This window comes from Sylvia atricapilla, chromosome 2 (genome assembly GCF_009819655.1).
Source record: "Sylvia atricapilla isolate bSylAtr1 chromosome 2, bSylAtr1.pri, whole genome shotgun sequence".
In the NCBI taxonomy this organism is placed as follows: domain Eukaryota; kingdom Metazoa; phylum Chordata; class Aves; order Passeriformes; family Sylviidae; genus Sylvia; species Sylvia atricapilla.
In genome coordinates, this window is record NC_089141.1 from 40,519,886 (window position 1) to 40,538,398 (window position 18,513).

The 18,513-nt window shown below is 39.4% G+C and overlaps 1 protein-coding gene across 8 annotated transcripts in view; it reads left to right on the plus strand.

Annotated features, from left to right (window-relative positions):
- The window catches only part of GRIA4 (glutamate ionotropic receptor AMPA type subunit 4), a 218,219-nt gene extending 200,870 nt beyond the window's left edge, over nucleotides 1-17,349 (plus strand). Inside the window, exons 14-17 of one of the 8 annotated variants that reach the window (XM_066312986.1) lie at nucleotides 185-299; nucleotides 9,539-9,673; nucleotides 11,018-11,201; nucleotides 16,215-16,283. In XM_066312986.1, coding sequence (XP_066169083.1) covers nucleotides 185-299; nucleotides 9,539-9,673; nucleotides 11,018-11,152 — 385 coding nt within the window. In that variant the 3' untranslated portion in view covers nucleotides 11,153-11,201; nucleotides 16,215-16,283. Of the gene's footprint in view, nucleotides 1-184; nucleotides 300-7,188; nucleotides 7,310-9,538; nucleotides 9,787-11,017; nucleotides 11,202-16,214 lie in introns of those variants that run through there. The other 7 variants (XM_066312987.1, XM_066312984.1, XM_066312985.1 and 4 more) reach the window with 7 other exon arrangements.
- Nucleotides 17,350-18,513: the final 1,164 nt, after the last annotated feature.

An 18,513-nucleotide genomic window follows, 5' to 3' on the forward strand; every position in this document is an offset into this window, starting at 1 on the left:
CTGGAAACACATTTTTTACATTTTGAAGTAACCACAATTATTTGTGCTGCCAAGGGCTTTGAAATATGGAAATGAGAGGTTTATTTAGTGTGTGGATCAAGCTTATAAACAGCTTAAGTCCTCATTCCTTCTAACATCTTAACAGCTGTGCAGTTTCTTACAAAATATGTTTTATCGTTTCAAGAAATGCTGTTAACCTCGCAGTTTTAAAACTGAATGAACAAGGCCTCTTGGACAAATTGAAAAACAAATGGTGGTACGACAAAGGAGAATGTGGCAGCGGGGGAGGTGACTCCAAGGTTAGCCTCAATGTCACCAAAAGCGGGTAAACAGTATGTGAAGTAATTGGTGCATCTGCTGGGGTCTTACCTGCGACAAAACAGCTTCACCAGTAGCACAGCACTGCTGGTACCTGCAGCTGAAACCGAGGTGTATGCAATTACTGTCAAAGCAAAAATATTTGCATTTGTTTAAGCACCACAAGGGGAACTCGGAAACGGTCTCCGGGGTGAGATCTATCACCAGTTTTCAGAAACATTCATCTTCTGAAATTGTGTTGAGCCTTTCCAAGCTTGTTAAATACCTGCAGAAGCCTGCTCACCAGCTAAGACTTTTTTCCTACTCTGTGGTACTACTCAAAATATTTTTCAGTGATGTTAGAGGAAAAGGGGAAAAAAATCAGTGTGACTATCTCTGATGGGTAATTTAATGTATGGTCCAGGCTCAGGGATCCATTGTTGACACAAACAATAGTGGTTCAAATTACAATTCTCACAGGTATCCAAAACAGGAAGACAAATTTCAGATAAAATATCTTCATGCTGACATTTTCTGATATCTTTCCAACAAATTGAAATCCATAGTGGTTCCCTAGGCATTATTTACCAGAATTTATCAGACAGGAATTTTAGGCTGCATGCTAGGCTGAGGTGTTAACAGCTTAATATTCTTTCTGCACTCCTCTATCTTCCATATGGCAAGTACCAGTACTTCCTTGCTTCCTCACAGCTTTGTTTGAGAGACTGCCTGGTGCTGAAATGAAGCAAAAACATGGAAGATAGTGAAGTGAGAGAGAAGTGAAGTATTAAAAATACCCCTTCTGTTCCAGGCAGTATGTAATAATACTTATTTATGTGCTTGTGTGTGAACAATATATTAGAGAAAGCCGCACAGGTACAGAGCTGGTCAGATACAGATAATTAAATCTGACTAATTTGTCATGCAGAGTTTATGTAGCTTTCTTTACGGTTGCCTACATATATTTTTTTCTTACTTTTCTCCTTCCTTTTTTAGTCCTCCTGCTCTATTGTGCTGTGTCCTGGCCTCAGGGACCATCCCTTGGGCTGTTTTGCACTCACCCAGAACTGGTCTCCTAAACCTCTTCACTTTGCCTGCAATCCTGCTGCTCTACCTATTTTTCCCCACACCGCTCTGCTAGCCAGCAGTCACAGTTTCAAAAATGGTCTCTATTTTCTCTTCCAAAATGTTCAGATATATTAAACCAAATAGCACTTGCCTCTACTCAAGCCTGAGCTTTTGCATTACTGGGGGAGGGATATTTATTTGTCTATTAACTTTAATGTCACAGGCAGAGAATAATAAAATATCTAAATTTTCTTAGAATATCCTCCTCATAAACCTGCAGTGGTTGCAAAATGAGACAAGAGCTAGATAGCAAGCTAAGGATGTTTTTTAACTTACTTTCCCTAATTAGCAGCCACAGGTGCTGTGAGTCATGAAGCAGGAAAAAAGGAGCAGCTCATGGTAGAGGGACATGCAGAGCTTCAGCAGGGAAATGTCTGAAAGTGCTGAAGGAGCAAGTTTGGTGTGGTGGAAAGTGAGAGAAAAAGGAGTTGGGGGAAAAGTAGAAAAGAAAGGTTAAGAGTGTAGTTCATGGAGGAATGGAGGACCTGTGAATGCAGGAGGAAGGAAGGAAGGATCACATTGCCAGTGGAAATAAACAGTAGGTGACACAGGCAGTTCAGGGTGCAATGGAGAGATTGGTGGGCAGGACAGTGTTAGCAAAGGATGGAGAACATGATGGAGCCCAGCCCATGGTTCTGGGACTATACTCAGCCCACCATGAGCTTTTATCTGACCTTGGGCCTGTTTCTTACCACAATTTTTCCCAGGCACAGCTGAGTGAGTAGGCAGTACTAGGGGTCCTGGGAAGCTCCAGGTCTATCATGTGCCTACACTGCCCATGTTTGGTGGAACCAAGCACATCATGCAGGTGAGCAGGCATTCCCATGCTTCTCAAAGTCTGCATTGCATCAGCATGTGATCTTGGGTTATAAACTACAGCCAGGCTGACTCCCCAAAGGGTAACTTAGCGATTTATCATCTGTAAAATTCATGTCCTTGTTCAGAAACAGTCTTGATCAATTGAAGTCAGGGCCCTTTCTATTGAATTAATGGAGCTCTAAGTATTTTATTTCTTTTCTGCTAGCAAATTACCATTACTGGAATAACCAGGACGGTATGCATTTCTTTTGTAAACCTGATAGCTACCAAAAAGTCCTGAACTAAGTTCTTACCTTCTTAAAAAGCTCAAGGATACTTCTTTTCATTGTATGAATTTAAAAAGAACAAAACCTGAGCCTTTTTAACAGCTCCAGTTTAGATTTCAGGGCTTTGCACCCTCATAAATGAGAATAAGAAACTCCTCTTGAAAGAAATACAGCACCTGAGGCTTGACTAATAACTGTGCTGTTACTATTTGAGATTCATTAGTCAGAATATGAGAGTGTAGACCCACAATAACTTTTCATGATAGTACAGAGGACTACAGAAATGAGGGAGCTTCCAGAGAGTTTAGGTCTTCTCCAAAGGTTTGTATTGCTCTGTTAAACAATTTATCTCCTATCTCCATTCTCTGCTGTTAAAAGGTCACCTCTAACCTCCCCATTTATTGTTCCCTTTAAGGGACAGTCTTCCAAAATTCAGAAAGCCGCCCTGAAAGACAGTTCAGAAAGCTGCCCTTTGTGAACCACCTGTGGTTTAGTAATCTGTTTAATTAGTTCATGATTGAAGATAAAAGTGAGTTCCTCAAGTCATTTGAGTGTTTTTTAAAGTATTACCTCAGATCCTAACTTCATGCCATCATTTCATGTGGTGCATGGGAAGGTACTGAAACACAGTTTCTGCCACTTTGCTCCGTTGTTTTTATAAAGTGTGAGTGGACAGAAGCTGTGCTGATGGAGTTCCTTCCCAGTGTCCACTGGCAGCCCTCAGGAGAACACGGTGGCCCATGTTTTTTCAGTCAGCTGATTAGGCTGACTTTAAACTTTATGGCTCAACCATGAGTGGGTAATGAAAATGCTCCTAAAATATACCCATGGTTGCATTTTTAAAATCCTTGTCTACCAGAATTCTGTATTTGATTCAGAATCACTCAGTATTGTGATTTAAATGTTATAATTGCCCATTTGTTGTCCTGAACACAGCTAGCTCAGACCTTCATTAATGCCATTTTAAAGCACTCTGATTTTGCTGATGTTGCTGGCTCAAGATCCAGCCTGAGGCTCTTAAAAAATGGCTCTTCCAGCAGCAAGTGATTGATGACAGGATAGGAGGAAATGAATAAGAAGCCAAGAGAGGAGGTAGAAGGGCTGAGAACATGATGAAAAGTTAGAAAGCCAGTGTCCCTCTGCCCAGGTCAGGCTGTGCCAACACTGACTTCAGCACATGGGTGAAAAACAGGGTCTCATCTGTTGGCACACCGCAGTTTTGCACAATGGCTACGTGGGGCAAAATCTTCTCCATAGATAAAAGGTAATTTTAGTTATTATTTCTCATATATTATCCTACATGAACTTGAGGCAGTTGCATCATTTTATACTGATTTTCACAAAGTGTGCCACTTTACTCTGGTTGAAGATTTAGCCCAACATTAGTAATTCAGGAATCACTAAGCAGTTGAACAAAACCCAAATCTAAAGTCCTTTTCCAATGCCATATTAAGTATACAATACTGAACTTAATGGGAAATTTAAGTATAAATGCTGAATTTATCCCCTGTATGTGACTTCAGTACATTGCTCTTGTTCACATACAGAAATACCATTTTTTTGTTTCTGTCCCTTTTAATATCAGTGGGTCTCTTCACCAACTGATTGTGTAAGCAATCTAGTGACAAGTTGTAGTCTCTGAGTTTGTGACTGACGTGGTCAAAATAAGTGAGTTTCCCTGAGAACCAAGGTGATCTGGACATCATCTTCCACAAGAGCTGTTGAAACAAAGAAACAAACAAAAAAAAGCCATCAAAAATCCCTATACCAGCAATCACCTGCTGTGATTGCAAAGAGGTGTATATATGCTGTGATTCTGAAAAACATAAGTGAAGCATCTCCCTTTTTCACTCTGTGGCCCTTTAGTCTGGGCTTCTTATATTGGATCATGTGCATTCCCCTTCACAGCTGAATGATTTCAATTAGGACATAAATCCAATTTTAAAGTTGTAAAATATTTTAAAATATTGTAATATATAATTTCAAGTTCTTCTCAAAATATTTCTCCCTCATCACAGCTGGGACTGTCGGGAAAGAAATGTCACAGAGCCTTGTTAAGATAGGCAGGAAAGAAGGGGCAGAGGACAGGCTTCCTTGAGCTTCAGCAGGGGCTTCATTCAGAAAGTTTCTACCAAAATTCATGGAGAGGAGAAAGAAGTGCCTGGCATTAATCACATCACTGCTGCATCCCAGTGGAAAATGGGAACTTTCTCTGCTGACCGTTGCCATTGAAATCACTTAGAAGCTGAGGATAGCATGGAAATTGTGAAACTGATTGCTTTTCCTGAAGGAAAACCTGAAAGATTCCTTGCAGAGACAATGCAGAAAAGATGACATTAAAAGAACTACAGTTGCAAAAAAGAAAAAGTGCCCTGCTTGTTTCAAGCTTTATATGCCTAAAGTGTTAATGCTGAAAAACAGAAAGAAAAAAGAAGCAAAGGACATGGAGACATCTGTTTTGTGACTTGTTCCCACCTTGCTGGTGGCCTTGATAGTTACTGTCTATTCGTAGTTATCAGTTTAATCAATTTAATCTGCGACAACTCCATGGGTTTCTGATTTTAGAAGTGAGAATAGTACCTGTGTGCCCCCTTACCTTTATCATAACCAGTCCTGTTACACTGATGGGATTTAGGGAGCATGGCAATATGGCTCAGTGCCAGTGCATGATACGTTACAGATGATGGCTATTCAAATAATATTAATTATTTTGCACTTGCACTAGAAGCCAGCAGAGGATCATATTGACAGGCAACTTGCCAGCACCCCAAGCCCACTCATTTCACAGCTGTGAGACTCTCATTTTCCACTGTCAACCTGCACAGCCTGCTGCCAGAAGCCTTAAGGCAAAATGTAAGTTTGAATACTGGAAAAGAGCAAAAAATGGGCATTTTTGTTTCTAGAAGCAGAGTGTTGCATATGAATTAAATGTGTGGGATTTGGAAAGTGGATGAAGCTTTTCCTCTACTTAGAGTGATTACTTGAGAGTTCCTGGGAAATCCTCTCACCCAACCGTGGCTGTCAAAAATTTCTCCAAGGCACCAAGGCTTCCTCAGCAGTAAATGAAGAGACAGGGATCTCAAAATCATCCTTTGTTAATATTGGTATCAAAGCCCACCATTTGGAGGTATCTACCTTTTCCCATTAAGCAAGGAGGTATGGATAGATAGACAAAGCTTAGTGCATAATTTAGGGGTGAAAATATTGAAGTGAGGTGAATCCCCCCACTTTAGGTACATATAGAAAGAGCAATCAAAATGTATGAAGAGGCAAGGTCCCTAGAGCTAAGAATAGCATACAAGGCTCAGAAGCTGTTACTTTTTTATTAAATAGCTATATGCAAACCTGCACATATATATTAATACATAAGCATTTGGGGATTTTCAAATCCAGTTAAACCGGTTGTAGAGTGTAATAAGCTCCTTTCCTCTTCAATGCAAACTATTTTAGTAGGTTCAGTTACTATACTAATTAATGTTAGCACTGGTTATTTATTTATTAAGCCTTGAATCCATAAGTTAATGTGTAAGTAACACATGGATTATGGCATATTGCGGGAGATAAATTTTCCTATAGGGATCTGCTGGCACACACAGAATCATGTAATTTAACAGCACCAGAAGGCTAATATCACATGCCATTTCTGTTTATCTCCCTGTTTCTCTGATATATATTTTACTAGCATGCACACTTGCACATAAATAGATATCCATATGCCTACCACATTAAGAATTGGACAATGATTTGAAATGGAAAGTACATAAAATAAGTCTGTTAATAATTTAATACGTTTTTAAAACATATAGTGCCAGATCTGCATGAAGCGGGCCATTACCATAATATGCTGAGAATATTCAATGAATTTAAGCAACTTCACTGTAAACCTATAACATTTCATGATTCTGAGGCATTGGATTAGGTTTCATTTCAATATTAATATATCAATATTATCTGTTACATCACCCTAGCACTAGCAGTAAAAAAAGCTAAGTTCTAAGCCAAGGAGAAATTTATCACCAGCCTGGGACCCTGGAAATACTGACATGAATAAGTGAGATTAAAGGAAAAATTTTGAATTTTAAAATAATGTTGAAACAGGAAATGAAAAGGAAGAGTCACTGTCCTTCTTAGCTGAGGATAAAGGGATCTTTGCAGCTCTTCCTCCGAGTTCTTTGCATGCAGATCTCCTATTACACAGCTGTGCTAGATGGTTTATGGGCAGCACAGTGCAGGAAGCATCTTCTTTTCTTGCCAGGATAATTTTGAGGGCAGTAAATGAAATACCTATGGCCAAATCATATTATTAGTTTGTATGCATACAAACTAAAAATAGATTGAAAGCAAGGAACACAAATTAATGTTTCTTAAGTCACATATGCAGTTGTCTTACATCTATCTCTGAAGGGTATGTTGTTAATATGTGTAAGCCAATAGTTTTGGGTTCACAGTAATTGCATACTATTTATTTACAAATCTTCCCCAGCAGTATGTGCCTGTTACCTAAAGCGATGGAGCAGGTCCCGGTCATATGTCTGTCTCTAAACCTGGGCCAACAGTACATGACATAGCACCCACTGTGGCCTCTGCTCTGTCACTTTGCAATGCGATTCTATGTAGTTTTACTTGAATAACATAAAATAACATATATAATGTTATTTATGTTATTTTCCACGTGAAGAACTCCTGTAAACCTTGCCGTTTTGAAACTCAGTGAGGCAGGCGTCTTAGACAAGCTGAAAAACAAATGGTGGTACGATAAAGGTGAATGTGGACCCAAGGACTCTGGAAGTAAGGTCAGTCGCTACAGTTCGGGACCTAACTATCGTGTTCACAAAGCAGTAGAGGAAGTAATAAACAAAATGACATAGAAATAAAATAAGCAGCTGTAGATGCAGAATGAATCAGCCTCGGCCCATTTTGGTGGGGGTCACACTTTAATTTAAGGAAGCACTATTGCCTTTTAAAGTCTTCAGTGATATAAATCACCAAACACCATCCCACATATTCAGAGCATCTCTTGCAGAAATGAAAAGCAGATTTTGGGGTTTGGAAGAGGCAGTCTGGATTAGTTGTTGCCTTCCTGCCTGGATGATATGGACTTTTCCCACTGACTATTTAGGAAATGTCCCTTCACACCTTCTTTTGGACCTGGCCTACCTCAGCATTTTCTGAAAAGGAGAAATGCTAGCAGGAAAGGTTGCCTTTCATTGCTGGCCAGGAAGGTGGTGTCTTGCAGCCTTTGGGGATGTCTCTGGCCCCTTGAGGGCCAAGGAAAACTTGAGCTGTGAAGTGAAAGGCTTCAGTTGTTAATAGTTTTTACAGCTTCCAGTGTTTATCCTAGTCCATACCCAAACAGTAATCCTGGCAATTCCAGAGAGCTGACAACTCCTTCTCTTTATGGGGACAGACCCAGAACCAGGTGTTTTCTGATGGCTGGGAAACACTACAGTCAGTGCCAGCCCTGTACTTGAGAAGTCTGACATTTCTGCACAGTACCTGGCTCCATGCCAGCCTCTGCAGCCACAGCTAAAAGGAAAGAATGACAGGCAGTGACTGCTTGCTGCCTGCATGTCCCAAGACTCACCTTGGTAAAATTAGCGTGGGAAATAAGCTTTCAACACATTTCACTTTTTCTGGCAAGCGCTTTGAAAAAAAAGGAGTGAAAACCATTTAAGAGGTGACAAAGTACCTGTAAATAACAGCTGAGAAAGCCTCAACCCACCACCTACATTAGGGCAGGTCTTTCTCAGTCCTGCCTCCTTCCTGTTTGTAAGTACCATGGTAGCAATTGCCACCAGAGGAGCAGTCATCTCCAAGATTCTTAGACTCCTCCTAGCCAGCTAAAAAGGCACAGACAAAGCAGAACCCAGCTATAAACTCCAGTCACCTCTGTACCTCCATGGAAACCTTCACTGTGCTAATCCACTGATTACACAATGAATAGTGCCTCTTTAAATTAAATATCCAATTTTTTTGCAGTCTTCATAAGTTAAAATTTTGTAGAGATTACAATCAGAAGTTAAGTACTCTCTTTAGCTAAAGATTATATAGTCTGCATAAGAATAAAGCTTTTTAAGTATTTTAAGGCACACAGTGCAGCATATTAAGTCAATCCTGAGAGAGTTCATTGAGAACTATGCTGAAAAAGCACATGGATTTAAGTCAAAAAATGCGCTTCATAACTAAGCAGTGAAGTACAGAAAAATGTAGAATAGTTATTTGCTACAATACACCCAAGAAGGTGATTGTTTGTAAAATTATGTATATTTAATAATTTGCTAAAGAAAATCCTCACTTTTATCTAAAATATGAAAAAAGTGTTAAATTGCATAAGTTGGCATTTAGAAGTATACTGCTACTGAGCTTAGTAGTCCATGGGCATGTTCCAGAACTGTATCTGTAGTAAAATAAAACCAAAATACAGTAATAGGTAAGAGGCAAATATATCACAATGTGTATGGTGCAGTGTGCACTTTCAAAGGAAGTGTTTGTTCAAAGAAAGAACCTAAGCCTCGCGTGTTATTTTTGCCTGTCATTTAAGTATCAGAAGCTCAGTCTGGATCTTATAAATTAACAGCAATGCCTCTCACAAGTACAATTACTGTTTTTTGTAAAGATCAAGCAGAGTCTTGTGTGTTATAAATGGATTTCTGGATTCCAAGGCTTCTGAAGAGCTTTACATAAATGCAATTTCTATCAGTGCTGAAATGTCCCCTAAAGAGAGCTAGACATGTCATTGTTTAATTCTCCATGTAATGGAAGTAATGCTGTGCAGTAAGCAAGCAATGACATCCCGGTACGTTGGCAATATACTTAGAATATTTTTTTTAATGCCAACCAGAAAAACTAGTTGCTTAAATCTATATTTTATAGATACAGATAGGTCAAATTTTGCTGAAGTATGTAAACAACTGTCATTAAATTTCAGCTAAACACTGTTGTTTGTCTATTTGTAATGTTTTAATGTGTGGTTTGTGCTTCCTGGGATCCATTTTCCAGGGTTAACTGTGTCACTTCTGTTTTCCCAGGACAAGACGAGTGCCTTGAGTCTCAGCAACGTTGCTGGAGTCTTCTACATTCTGGTTGGAGGCTTGGGCTTGGCAATGCTGGTGGCTTTGATAGAGTTCTGTTACAAGTCCAGGGCAGAGGCGAAACGAATGAAGGTGGCAAAGAGTGCACAGACTTTTAACCCAACTTCCTCGCAGAATACCCAGAATTTAGCAACTTATAGAGAAGGTTACAACGTATATGGAACCGAAAGTATTAAAATTTAGGGGTAGGACTTAGGGCCTACTACAGCGAGTGGGTGATGCATCTTGTAACGCAGTGTTGTGACATGTCTGTCTAGTGGTGCTTGCTTCTGAACAGAGCTTTATATTTTGGAAAACTTCAGTGCAAAGTGGTTCAGTTCTTTTGGCTGCAGATGTACAGTATATTATTCTATGTTGCTAATAGACATCTGCATTGCAAGGAATTTTTAACTTGAAAAAACACATTTTGAACAACTCAAAAGTTGTCAAATCAGTTGTGAAATGACAACTGCTTTAAATAAGAAAATAACTATCCAGAGGGCCTGTTTTTAAGTACTTGACTGGAAGGTCTGTTTTCCAAAAGGTTTGCACTCTACTCATGACAAATTGCTGCAAGCCTGTACTGTTTGATGTTGGCCCTATCTGTAACCAAGATTTAGGATAGGCAACATCACTGAACCATAGTTAACCTAATGGAAGAAAAGGCACTGTTACAAGAAGTCTAAATGTTGTTTTACCTTCTCTCCCTCCTCCCCTCCCTGTTCCTTCACTCTCCCTTTGATACATGTTTTATGCTAATTGTGTGGCTTTTTTTTTTTTTCCTCCCCACGTTATCCTGCTCCAGGTCAACTTTTGCCCACTATAATAGTCCCAAAGAATCACTAACCAGTGAATAGACCTTGATTATCATCCTCAGCTTTCAGTAACAAACCCCCTTACCTAGGTCAAGACTAGTGTATTTTAGACATTTTTGCAGTGATTTTGGAGGCTGAAGCTCTGATGCTGCTGAGCTGCATCCTGCATAGCTCCCCTGAGTAGGTGCGCAGGGATGGTTTACTAATGTACTTGCTCCCATCTGAACAGTGAGTATCTTGCCAACTAATCATTAGACAAATCAACTCTGTGACCTTTGGAAATGGCACGCGGCAGCAAATTGAGCTTCTAAATATAACTTTTACGTAGCTCCCAAGCTATGCTGGCTGCTTTGTAAGTGAACTGTGCAGCTAGCATCCTACCCTGTCATGCTGGTGCTCCCTTGCCCTTGCAAATAGCAAGCCACATGTCTCCTCTGTTAACAGCTATCTTCAGCTACATTTTCCTGAGCCATCCCTAGAGTGGAAGTAGAAAACACAAATTTAGGGAAACGAGAGGAATAATATAATACTTATATTGCCATCTAGGAAAAAAAAAAAAAAAAGCGCTTGTAGGAAACAACAGGAGATACACTTACAATTTTTTCATTTATTATTTGTACAGCGCTGGAGTAGACGGCGCTGTACAGTAGGTGAAGTGTGCCAGACACATAACAGGTCCCTGTCCCGAGGAGGTTACAGCCTAAAGGCACAGCCCGTACAGTACCGAACCATTCAGTACAGAGCAGACACAGAGTGAGCAGAGAATGGTGTGTGAGCATTGATAGCTGGAGCGCTGCGAGGAATAGGTGGGTTCTCGGGGCGCGAGGGACGGGGCTGGCTGGGAAACTGTCCCCTACACACTCTTCTGTGGGGTTGGCTTTTCTTCCCTGTTCTACAAGGAGTCATGACCCTGGGTATATTCCAATTGTAACAGAGCTGCCAACTTCCCCATGTAAGAAAAAAAAAAAAAAAAAAAAAAAAGTATTAGCTGTGCACTTTGTTCACTAGTGAAAATGTGCGGCACACTATGTGTCACACTATGTGTCAAGGGGACTCCAAGAGTATAGACCAGTGTTCATTACTGTGAACTGGAACACAGGACCTCCAGATGTTAATATTAATCTCCCAAGTCCACTCCCTACTGTCAGTAATAAGGGTCTTAAAAAGCAGTAATCCTGTGCAAATCATTGTGCAAAATGCAAGTGAAGGGTGTTTTTTTCCTTTAAATTCTTTAGTGATGTACTCACAACTGAGAGTGTCCCTGGGCTGATATAAAAGAATCCCAGAAAACATATTCCTTATTAAGTTTACAAAGTGCAATGCATTCAAAATACAGTCTTAAAAAAAAATAAGCTTCCATTCAAATACTGACCTGACCCAAATTGGCTGAGCATGCTAAACACAGCGTGACAATCCTCATAGTTGCCACTCAGCTCTGTTATTCCAGTGCAACAGACACTGATTATACTTGCAGAAATTTTTAGTCTTAGTGTTTTCTTATAATAAAAAATAGAGCTAACTGAGTTTTGTATTTAAAGAAAAGATCATAAGTACCTTACTCTAAAGTGGATTTCTGTGTGACTTGTAACACAGAGATGAATTCCTATTGGAAAAATATACTTTTAACCATACAAAAAAGATACAAAAATGTTGCATTTTATTTTACTGAAAAATTATTTTTAGGTCAGTCAAAACTTCTGATAATTAACATTTTAGGGTGCAGACTTTTAAAATTCACAAAAAAATCACTAGGATTTTGAACAAATATTTACACATTTCTAAAATTCTTCTTTATTTTTATTTGGCATAATATTTACATGAAGTTGAGAAATTTCAAGTCAGCTTCTTATAAAAATGTTTATGCTTACATGTGGATGACTGCCAAGGCCCAGTCATCCTCTCCTGGCCACACTGGCAGTGAGAGGTGCCTGTGTGCCACACTGCACAGGGGGACTATGCCACCTGTTTATACATGTGCTAGTCATAAAACCCTGTTTAGCTGGCAGCATATTTTTGTAGAAATATGTCTGTCTTACACATTTTGAAACCTTTGATTTGTTTTGGGGTTTTTAATCCAAGGAGTAAAGAGATGGCATTGGAACTAAAACTTGCTAATATGGAAAGATGCCTGGTGGTTCTAACCTGCATGAGTAACCAACACATCTGACTTTTTAATCAAATAGTTTTAATGGTATATCTTTTAAACTAATATAAAACAGCTTAAATAACCCAATCGCTCAAATAACCCTCTTGACACTTAATATTCATTACCATGACTTTTATTTTAGTTTCATACAGTCAAATGTGAGCTACCTCAGGGAAATACACTGTGCTGTCAAGGGAGCTGTCAAGGAAAGTGAAAATGAAGGACTAGTCTGTATATGTGAACTGGTCTATATGATAATGGACTAGGCTATATGTGTGGGATAAAGACATTCAGAAGCACTGGCAGGCAATTGAATCTGCTGAAGGCAGGGAAGAAAGTTTACTGTAAGGAGGGAATGATCCTTTCCTCTTCCTCTGGGCAGCAGTTTTTCCATTAGTATTAAGCTCTTAGTGTACAAGTAGAGCTGATACCGAGAGCAGTGAGGAGTCCTTCTGTCCAGCTACTCTAAGGCAAAGCCCTGCAGAGTTCCTCACCCCAAACCCAAAGGCTTTTGAAGGGGTTGTCCCAGTATCCAGCCAGCCTCCACCACCACTACCTCTCCATGGCCTTCTCAGTGGGCCATGAAGCTCAGGAAACAGCTCCCAGCTCAGCTGCCTTCTCTTGCTCTCCCATCCCATGCTGTTGTTTATAACTAATGAAAGAAATTAATTACAAAACTTAAAAAAGCAATGAAAAACATCATTATTACAATTAACTACAAAAAAAGGTGAAGTGCTACAGGATGGCTCAGTAAGTGTGTAATGTACTTATTTTGACTTGTCTACTTCCGATTTCATAGTCAAGGGAGAAAAATACATTAAAAGTTCATCTTAGATATTTGTGCCAAAGCTATCTCCATGTGACCCAAGTACCAGAGGAGCCCGAACTACAAAAAAACCCACACAGGCTAGGATATTTGTATTACAAGACTGAGGATATAAGTTTCCAAAATTCCCATTTCCCATTAGGAACAGGGCAGTCAGTGTTTTCAGATGATTAATTTCACAACTAATCTAAACAAAACTAATGACAAATTTGAAAATACCTTATCACTATTAACTGCATACACTTACTGAAAGGAGACTTTAATGGTTTGGGTAATATTTGCAGTAAATAATGAGACTTTTCCCTCTTATCCCAGCCACTCCTCAAACTGTTTCTGCATCCAGGCCATAAATCTGAAGTTATAGCAGCACAGTTGAGCAGAGTATTAACTGGCTTGTTACCTATAGCATAGTTTAAAACAGAGAGCAGACGCCTACCTGGTTACTTGGCCTTACGGCTCTGTCCCAAGTACAAGTTTGACCTGCTCCTCCTGGCTTTGTAAGTGTCTGAGTTGTCCTGTGGTGTGTTGCTGAGCTGTTGTTAGCCTTGCACTGAGGACAAGAGTCGCTTCCTTGGAGCTTTTCTATTATTCTGTGAAAGGCTGTTGAGAAAGTGTTGTTGTCTTTTTTTTTTTTAATCCTGGATCCCTTTTATTGTCTTTCTGTCCTGAGTGTGTTGTCAATGGCCAGAAAGTCACTTAGCTACTAAAGCACGGTTACATACAACTTGTATATCCCAAACAAATCTGAGTGCTCTCACTCAGGTGGGAAACTCTGAATGGCCATGAACAGATAGCTGATCAGTGTGCTGGAGAGTGTCTGGTACACAATGATGACTTTCTGGGAAATTTAACACATCTGGAGCAAGCCATCCTTTTTCCACCCAAGTTTGCTTTCTAATCTGGTTTGGACTCTGATCCCTCTCCCACACTAAAGCACGTTCAGTTTTTTTTTCTTGCCATTGACCAGAACATGTTCTCTGCACTTTCTGCAGTTACCAGTGTCCATTTGCAGTTGGAGTCAGCTATGGATCTGTATCACACTGCACTGTGTCTGTGCTTTGCAAATGCAGAGTTTTATTTGCTGCTGGGAAGTAGTTGAAGGTTTTGGTGAGGTATAGGCCCAGGTCCCCATTTCCTCGTCACCTCTGCTACACTTTCTGTACGTGGGTGTAGGTTTAGATCAAGATATGTTTGGTAACAGGCCCTGTCACAAAGTACAGTGGCGGCAGGGAAAGTTTTCAAAGGATGTCCTTTACCAAAGCCAAGGTTTTTCAGTGTAAGGGGAATGCCATAATGCCCTCTGTAAGCTGAGGCCTTTTCCTGAATTTGGGTGGTTTTGAGGGCTGAAGTTTTTAGGGTAATTGGTTTGGAAAGCTGCTTTTAAATCCAAGCTCTGACTGTGCCACAAACAGCCACTGTATTTTTGACAACTTTTTGAAGGAGCCACTGATAACAATGCAATATTAGACTGGTGACTGGTACCTTTACACAGAAGTGCACCAGAAGCAGTGGAAATGTTTGTGACTTTTAAGGCCTCTTCCTCATCCCTATATACTCATGTATAAAAATAACTCCACATATCAACCAGCTCAGTATTTCACTGCTACCTCAGAAGGAGAAACTGGGCTCAGAGGGATAAAGTTCAAAATGTAGAGATTAGTAATAAAGCAAACAAAATTACTTTATGACATTTGTCATCTTTTTGCTCCTATGTGAATGCACCCTCCTATCTCCCTTTATTTCCAATTGGTATTTCAGACTGCATCCCTGCATACCATTTACATAGCTTCTCCTGACCAGAAATCAGATTTCTCCACTAATTAATATCTTAATGTAGTTATCTCTGAAATCTCTTTTCATCTAGTATAGTTTGGGTGCCTTGCTGCATGTTTTGACCTTAGACACCCTAATTTTAGTCACCTGGAAATCATTTACTTTAAACTAGTCATCTTTAGAATCACACAAGAGAGCCCTGATAGATTTAGCTACTGATTTTTGCATGACTAAAGTTAGATGGCATAACTACAAATCTTTTAACAAATCCATTTTTTGCTTGAGTAATTTAGTCCCCAAACGTAGTATTTTGTTCTGACTTAGCTGAAACTAAAGATTTTCAAGTAACAAAAATTTAAACCTTCTTATGGGAAATTTAGACATAATATATAAAACTGTATTGTCTCTTAATAAATTACATTTTCTTTGAAAGTTATCACTTTCTCTAATTGTAGGAAATAGATATATAGAGAGATAGACAGATAGGTAGATAGATATATGAAAGAGATTTGAGGACGGTTCTCAGATTTCCTGATACTAAATAATTGCATTGTGAAAATAAGTAATAATTTCTTTAGATTTTAATGAATTGCCAGAGAGTTAGCTGATGCAACTATTGCAATTTATAAACAATTTTCAATAATTATATTTAATCCTCTCATTCCTAGTTGAAGGTTAAAGCCTATAAACACCTGTGCATGACCTTATTCACAGATGCTAATGCTTTCAGGTTCCAAAAGGTCTTCTCACTGTATGTAAATTTAGTTTGAAGCAGTTTAGATGAAGGTATTACTTCTTCAGTTAATTTCATTATCAAATTCAGATTTTATATTTAAATCAGTAACAATTTATTGTAATGAAATTTACCCTCAGAATTACTAGTCTTTCTTTTTTCCAGTAAACTTAAGTGCTATGTATTATATTTATGATTATAACTATTTTTATATTTAACATTAACATGAAAAAAATGCAGATGTCTAAAATTTAATATTTTGGTGTTTGCTGTGTCTTGGTTGGTTGAAGGACAGAAACATTATAACACTTTCCTCTCCTCTGCTTTTTCTTCAAACCTAGCTTACCTTTTCTGAAGCCATAAGAAACAAAGCCAGATTATCCATCACAGGGAGTGTGGGAGAAAACGGACGTGTATTGACTCCCGACTGCCCGAAGGCCGTGCACACTGGAACTGCAATTAGACAAAGTTCAGGATTGGCTGTAATTGCATCGGACCTACCATAAAAACCAAAAAAATAATTGAGTGCCTTAATCAAACTGTGTTGGTGACTGATGGGAACACAGCACAGACTGTAACGACATGGGAGTGTCATTGATGAACTAATAATTTGGCTGAGAAAGGGAAGTACGTCCAAATGCGCCAGACATCATCAGCAACAATGTGTGCATGAGCTCAGCTCGGAAACCCAAACTCAGATTTTATATCAGGAAAATTCATAATTTAGTTTTGTTGGGGGGAGGGGGCTGGGAAGGGTGTATTAACAGCAACAAATTTCACTTGAGTGGACTTAAAACTAATAAGACTTGCCAATTTAGCGCATTAAACTGTGAAGAACATGCTCAGAAAGGACAACATTTTGATCTTTGTCTTGACAAAGAGAGAAAAATAGCTATAGAAGTCAATGAACATGCTAACCTGTGTCTCCAGAACATCAATATATACAATGGAAGAATACTCAGCTGTTCAGCTGTAGAAACGAATCACTAAACTGTGATAAAAAATAATAAATATGTAAATCCTGTGAAAAAAAATAAAGAAATTATTTACATTTTCTTTTGAAAAAGAGGAATATTGAAACATGCTTGCTTTTTAACTGATGTAAATTCAGTAGAGGACAACACAATTCTTTTTTCTAACCATCTTAGGGAAAAATCATTGCAATAATTGATATAAAATGCCATCACTGTAATAAAATTCAGAGAATTTTTTTTATAAAAGTTGTTGGTCATCCTCTTGTTTGCTGTTACCTTCATTCTGTTCCATCATTCCGTGTTCCACAGATTTGCATCTGTCTAATACAAGAAACAAAATGATAAAATGTTTAGAGTACTTCATCAGTCTGCAGTGTAGAATCAAAAGAGACTACGGGTCACTCATGTTACAGATATTATTTATAATCTTGTTCTGTGTAAGAAACTGTGGTTTTTGTACCCACCAAAAAGAATAAAACAGCAATTGTTCTTATAATATTGACAGAGCTTGAGTTGTTTTCTGATCATTAGGGATTTCACCTGGAAAACAGAAAAGGACTATTTATTACTTACAACAGGATTCAGAATCTTGTGAGAGTCAATCGAGTCCCTGAACATTTCTGAAGTGCTTTTAAGTCCATAGGGACGAGGGACTCTGAGCAGCTAAAGAATTGTCATGCTTATGCAGTTACTAAAAACCTTCCTGAAGTGTTAGGGAACCATTTAGTGATAGTGTTTGTCCTCTGGGTAGGTCAAGGGATGAGATGCCAGGGAGCAAGGAAGTACAAATGACAGTCCTCGAGACTGATGTGATAGATGATAGATGCAGCCTGCTTGGTATCCAGGAGCCTCAGTTTTCATCCCCCAGCTTGTGGCATGCCTGGAAAAGACTAGCAGCCACCATTTGTATAAAAGCCAGATGTCAACAGGAGCAGGCACATCTGTAGGTGCAAAGTTGCAGCAAGTCTGTTCTGTGGTGGTCATGCTCCTTGCTCCTCACAAGGCCTGGCAGTGGTGTCCAAACCCAAAGTGTTGTCAGCAGTGTAACAGCCACATGCCAGAGCCCAGACTGCAAGTGAATTCAGGCTCGGAGTAATCATAGCTCGTGAGCTTCCCAGGCCAAGCAATTTTCAATGGCTTGCCTTTGCCCAGAGCCCGGTGCTGGTGCCTCTCTCAGTCCCCGGGCTCTCATGCAGAGGAGGGTGGGGCTCAGGTGGAGCCCAATACCATCCAGCAAGGACCAACCCCCAGCCCCTGCCAAAAACAGCAACCAGACACTGCTGAGTCGTCTGCCTGGTGCAGACGACTAGAGTTGCAAAGTAGAGGTTAGTTTCAGTGCAGATATCAATATAAATAGGAGTTTCTTGCCTCAAATACTCTGTAGAGACAGTTTCTAGCTACTGGAGAGAAATAAAGAGTGAGAGTGAATGACTTCATCTTAAAGTGGATCTTAAAATATCAGACAGCTGATCCACAGCAGCAAAAGCCTAAATCCCTCCACTAACCTTAATATAAGCTGACTTGAGACCAGTTCTTATACAGAGCTTGACAGTGCAGACAAACATGAAAATAAGGTGATGCGTACCCCTCAGGCATAATAACTACAGTGTGTGCAGGGGTCTTAGAGAAAAAGACAGATAACACTACAATGAATCACTGTGACTAA